At 42.5% G+C, this 6304-nt stretch overlaps 1 protein-coding gene across 1 annotated transcript; it reads right to left on the bottom strand.

Moving 5' to 3' along the window:
- Positions 1–2753: 2753 nt before the first annotated feature.
- LOC146806290 (olfactory receptor 56A4-like) lies at positions 2754–3722 on the bottom strand. The gene has a single exon (XM_085623936.1). It carries the CDS (start codon positions 3720–3722, stop codon positions 2754–2756), a length of 969 nt encoding a protein of 322 aa, XP_085480062.1.
- Between the last annotated feature and the right edge of the window lie 2582 nt (positions 3723–6304).

A 6304-nucleotide genomic window follows, 5' to 3' on the forward strand; every position in this document is an offset into this window, starting at 1 on the left:
GTATCTAAACCAGCATAAACGAAGTTCAACACACAGCAACAACAAAAAAATACAGGAGGCTGAGGCAAAAAGTCAGGGGAAACCACACCAAGGGTGCCAGGTCTAACACTGATGTAAAATGGATTCTCTTCTACAATACAAAATCCTCCTCTGAATGGTTTGTGCACTCCTTGGCCATAGTATTCTACAAATAAAACATAGCCAAAATAAGCATGGGGCCGAACGTGTTTGGGCTCACCAGGCTCCAAATCCCTGTGAGGCAACAGTCTGCTGTTATGTACTGCTTCCAGTCGTCCTCATCCAGAGTGCTAGAGTGTCAGATTCTAAGTTGGCCTTCTGTATGGTGATGTTCCCAGCTTCTCAGCATCATGTACCATGAAAGACTACAGGATTCATTCAGAAATAATAAGGGCTGCTTAATCAAGTTTTTGTGCAAGTTCAAAGTCACAAAAAGTGTCAAGGTGTAGCTCAAAGGTTTACTAAACTATTTACTATCTAGGGCCAATCTGGATTTCCAATGGAAACTAGCCCTAAAGTAAAGCTAAATAATGTGTGTTCTACTTTGTGCTACTTTGCATGAAGGGGATGTCCAGTGAGTAGTATATGGGTCTTCCCATGCAATCACCCATGGGTTTAGTTGCAAGTCATACCTAGTAAAATGAATACAGGGCTTTGCACCAACAAATTGAGCCTTCTCTAAGCAATTGTAGAGTTGGAAAAAGGTTTACTTTTCTCAAAACCTTTCCAACGTGCCATGTGCACTGCACTGTGTAGGACACATGCAAAACTGAAAATGTTTTAAAGTATGTCTAAGCTTAGAGTTTTGTACTGGAGGGTACACTTCCAGTACAAAACCGATGCTAGACATCATGCAAACACATGCATGTGCTATGGTGCAAGGGAGTGTGTTTCTCTCAAGGCAACATAAGGTGCACTATTGTAGGGTAGGGAGCAACAGACTCATGGCCCTGTCTGCTCTGTTCCTTTCACACAATCCAGTGCACAAGCTTTGGCTGCCAGGCTGCATTCTATAGCCTCACAGTACATTTGACGCATATATTCAAATGAGCAACATTCTACTCTTTCCAGTCAGCTCACACCATAAACAAAGTTAACAGGCTTGGCCCCAGCAGTTGAGACAACTATGGTCTATGTGAATCAGGCTCTGGCCTACACACCTTTGTAAGAGTGGTATTTACAATGGCTTGAGGTTAAGAAAGGATAACTCGGAAATTCAGACTTCAAGCCATCTCATTTGTGACACCGCAGCCAACACGTGAGAGATAGCATCACCATATCTGCAAGTTTGCAATCAGCATGAGGGATCTTCCTTGTGCTATTAGCTATCCTAACCTTCTTTTGCATGTTGTGTGTTTGTTGTAGAGAGTTTTACATGTCGATGGATAAAGGAAACAGTTGTCAGAGAACTAAGGGACATATCAATAACAACCGGCGACAATTATCGCTGAGCGCACCTAGCGCTTGGATAATTTTCGCCGGCTAGCGCCGATTTTTATCGCTGAGATAGCGTGCTATTAGCAACGCTTATCTCATCAGCGATAAAAATCTTAGCGCTAACTGGCTAACGTGAGATTATCGCTGGAATTCCAGCGATAATCTCACGTTAGCTTGTTGATAGGGCCTCACAAACTTAGCCATGATATCCACGTTCCATAGGATATCATGGCTAAGTCAGTCCCGAAGCAGGTGTAAGGAAAGTAGCAATAACAGGGGTTATCGCTACTTTTCCTGACGCTATGCTTCATAGCGTTAGGCTTGCTGATAGGAGAAATGTCGCTTAGCGACATTTCTCCTGTCATGCCAGGTCAGGAACGCCCACTTTGCATCTCATTAGAGATGCAAAGCTGGGCGTTAGGAATCCTGACGCTAAAGCAAGGTTTCACGCGTTAGCGTGACCTTGCTGATTAGACGAGAAAATTATCGCCGCTTTTCGGCCGAAAACGGCCGCAAAAGTGGCGATAATTTTTTATCGCCTGCTTGTTGATATGCCCCTAAGAACTGTAAGGCTCCGTCAATCACGTAGAAGATGATGCTCAGTTGGGTAAGGAAACTCCTTATTAAAAGACATCAAAAAATGTGTTCCTTGAATATGTTCCCTCTTAGTACGGGCCATGGAGTTAAATAGAGATGGAATTTTATTTTGTCATTTGTGAGTAGAAAACATGTATTCCTAATTTCTCCTATATTAACTTGCAATACAATTAGGACATGGACATTGAATTACTACTGAAAGCTACTCACAATGTACCAATCTTTCCTACAATAATGGTAATTGACCTATCGAGGTAAATCTACATTTACTTTTTCAATAAATTGGTTGAGGGAGTTTTATTCCTAATGAAACCCATAAATCAGAAATTTATCAGGAATTTGAATCTATCGGCAAAGGCAAAATATTACCTTTGTGGTGAAAGTAAATGACATATTATTGGAGCTTTTTCGCCACACTTTTTTGAGCATGTAAAATAAGACTTGACTAGTACTAGCGGTTTAGCCCATGTACTCACAATCATATTCAGTAAGGGTTTAATTCACAAAAGGGCCAAATCAGAAAAGTATTTTTCAGTATGTGAAGTATTCCAGTGGCACTATTTTATGTAGATTGACTATTTAACTCCACATTTACATACCTTGATGACATCTGTACTTTCGAGATTACCCATAACCCAATTGTGGGAGTTGATGTTCTTGATATTTTTGTAGCATGATGGAATTCTGGAGGACATCCTAATTTATGCACCCCATATTCGGCTGAATTGCTTCTTGATACCACAGTTGATGTCTTTATTTCTAACCCCATATACAATGGGATTGAAGGCTGGTGGGACATTGAGAAGGAATACATTCAGCACTACTGACACATAGGCCATCATTTCATTTTTTGAGCTGTGTGATATAGCCAACACGATAATAACTGAATATGAAATGAAAACAATTATTAGATGAGAGCTGCATGTTCCTAAAGCCTTCACAATGGCTCCTGGAGCGTTGAGCTTCAACACAGCACGCAGGATCAGGCAGTAGGACAAGAAAATCAACATCAGATCTGACCCTAGCAATGAATTTGCCATGGCCATTTGGTACATGCTATTCAAGCTTATATCATCACAGGCAAGTTTTGTTACAGCCAGATTGTTACAAAAGGGATATTTAACAATATGGTCAGAGCAGTAGTTCAACCAGGCAGCCAGCAAGGGCACTGGCAAGGCCAAGACTATGCACCTCCCAATGATGAGTAATATTAATTTAACCACAAGTTTGTTATGGAGAATTGAGCTGTACCTCAGAGGACTACAAATTGCAATGTAGCGGTCAAAAGCCATGGCAACAAGTATATCGGACTCGAAGCCGAAGAGCAGGTGAACCAAGAACATTTGAGAGAAGCATCCTGCCCAGCTGATGGAGCGTGCATCAAACCACAGGATGGCTAGAATCTTAGGGGCGGTGACCAGGCTGAAAGTGAGGTCTACTACAGAGAGCTTGCAGAGGACGTAGCACATTGGCTCATGGAGTCCCTGCTCCCTGCATATTGTTGTTATGATTGTTACATTGCGGATTACTGCTAAGAGGAGAAGAAGGGCCAGAGGAACGGAGAGCCAGTGCTGCCAACGATCAAATCCTGGAAACCCCAACAGGATGAACTCAGAGACCTGCTGGGTGGTGGAGTTGATCTTCAGAAATCCAGTGGTCACCAGCATCATTTTAAATGCTGAAAAACAAAGACAAGGAATGAATCCACATGTTACAAACATTATATAAATGCAACTACAATTTAACTAAAATGTGTTGTATTCTATTGATATTCCCTTCATTACTGGTGTTCTGTTCTGCCATTGACAGGATTAATTGCATAAGCACTTGATGGTGGCAAATTGCTGACAAATATTTAGGGATCACTTATGAGAAACTAATGCAGCGCAGTGCCACAAGTTAAGCTGTTACACCACACTGCGTCTGTTTCAAGGCATAGGGATGCAGCAAATTTACAGCAATATGTCTCATCTCTTTACCTTTACATGCGCTGGCGCACAAACTGCTGCCATGTGCCGGTGCAGGCAGCCTTGTGCCATAGTTGTGGAGAGATAGTTTTTCTGTGCAGGAAGGAGCACATTCCTGCATAAATACAATCACTTGAGGGGATTTCCTCTTCCAAAAAAACGAGGAGAAATTAAAACATTTCTCCTTATTGCACCATGCTACACCACCCCTGGGGAGGCGTAGCATTTGGACGCGTTTCCAGGTTTACAATTGATCATAAATATTGAAATGCATCAGTGGACATGGGTGTTGCGTGGGAACACCCACAGCATCACCCATGTCACGCCCCTAACACGTAACGTGTTGCGTGAAATGGAATGATATTTGCGAGCACACGTAAAGCCACGCAGGGTGGCTTTACGTGTGCTTGTAAATTTTACGCAGCAGGTTACACCGTCGGTGCGTCACGCAACGCGGCACACCGACAGCGCAAGGGGCTCATAAATAAGCCTCATAGTGAATACTCAACAAAAATGAGAGGGAGTTTTGTCTTCCACATTTTGCTGTTGACCAAACTGAGGAACATCCTTGCTCCTGCCTTTGCACCTGCATTTGCTTGTGTTGAACTTCACCATTGAGGGGACATTTCAAAGTCGTCAGTGAATCCAGTTTCAAGGGTGAAATCCTTTCTGTCCTGCCTCTATGTACTTTAGACTCACAAATACTTTTACCTGCATTCCCGAATTTTATTCAGGGGACACAAATATATTTCTGGATTAGATTCTCTGGTACACATTTACTAAGGCGTAGGTTTTAAATTTCCAGCCCCAATTCCTTTCCCTTCAGTTAACGTCAATCTCATAATGCAGGCATTTGTGTGCTAATTACCCATATTTAATTACACTTATTGATGAGATTCAATGAACTAGTCACAGATCCATTAGCTGGTAAAAGATGTGAATATTCATAGGTTACATTACCTTAGATAAAGTGTTGGCATAGATTCAGTGACCAAGAAATCATGTGCATTAACTAACAGGAGGGGTACATTTAGCAGTTAAATTGCGGTGTGAGAGAGAGAGATAGAATAAGATATATAAGACACATAAAGTCCGCCTCTGTGTAAACATAAACTCTCTTACATTGAGATCCACAGGACACACTGGTTCGATCAGTGGCTGAAGGTCACTGACATCAGAGATAAAGACATAGATCATGGACTTCATTCCTAGTGTCCTGTTGAACCCCGATGTCTGCAGTCCCTCCTCTCACCGCACCTCAGAAGTGCGAGTTTGGTGCATTTTATTGCACCTTTTAACAGCCGGATGTGACAAAATCAATCCCTGCAAATACAGTGCAGCTGCTGAAATGGACCATCTGTACCAAGTGAAAAAGGACTGGCCAGTAAAGGAACGCCTCGATTGTGTCCAGGCATGCACCGAAATGTGCGCGTTATTCCCCATTTTGTGTGGACAAACTGTAATAGGTGCTGTTTATCCCACCCAAGGACATTAGAGAATGTGTCCATTCCCTGTATGTCTCTGATTCTTATCACTATCAGGAGGGAAAGGCTCACAGTAGAGAGTGTGCTTTGAGCCATATTGGTGATAGCGCCATCGCCTGAAAGGAAAATACTGAATGGGTCCCAAAGAAGAATCCTGTATGGGTTATTTTAGGGCCTCCCCTTTAATAAGTGATGTAGCAGGCTCCTCCCACACAACTCTTTTTATTGTAAAAATGAATACAGCGGAGTCATGAATACTGCTTCTACAACTGCAAGTAAAAACATGAATTTAAATACATAAATATACAAGGAAACATATAATACTATATTGCCTATTGGTCCTAAAATGTTGTTTTTACTTCTGACAAACATTTGGCACAGATGTAAGTCTAGAGCGAGCAAGAGAGAACATACATGCACATATATGAGAGTTAATGAAGAGCCCGGGAGAGCTTTGCGGAAACTGCTGCATTAGCCTTGCTACAAACAATATGTTCTTAACTAGACTGCTACCTAACCAGTGACAAGAAGGGCAGAGGTCACGTTATCCACGAGCAGTGCCGGACTGGCCATAGTGGGCACCAGGCGTTTTCCCAGTAGGCCGCTAGAGTGAGGGACGGTTTTGGGCCCCTTAATAAGTACAGGCCCCAGCTAGGCCCGCAGAATACAAGGGTTCGCTCTCCTGTAACAAAAGCTAGAAGGAAGTTGGCAAGGAAACTGCAAATACAAAAACAGAGTTTAGTAACCCTTAAGGGTGGTCCTACAACCTACACAACACTCTTCAGTATTGCATAGAGAAGC

This window comes from Triturus cristatus, chromosome 8 (assembly GCF_964204655.1).
Source record: "Triturus cristatus chromosome 8, aTriCri1.1, whole genome shotgun sequence".
NCBI classification, from domain to species: domain Eukaryota; kingdom Metazoa; phylum Chordata; class Amphibia; order Caudata; family Salamandridae; genus Triturus; species Triturus cristatus.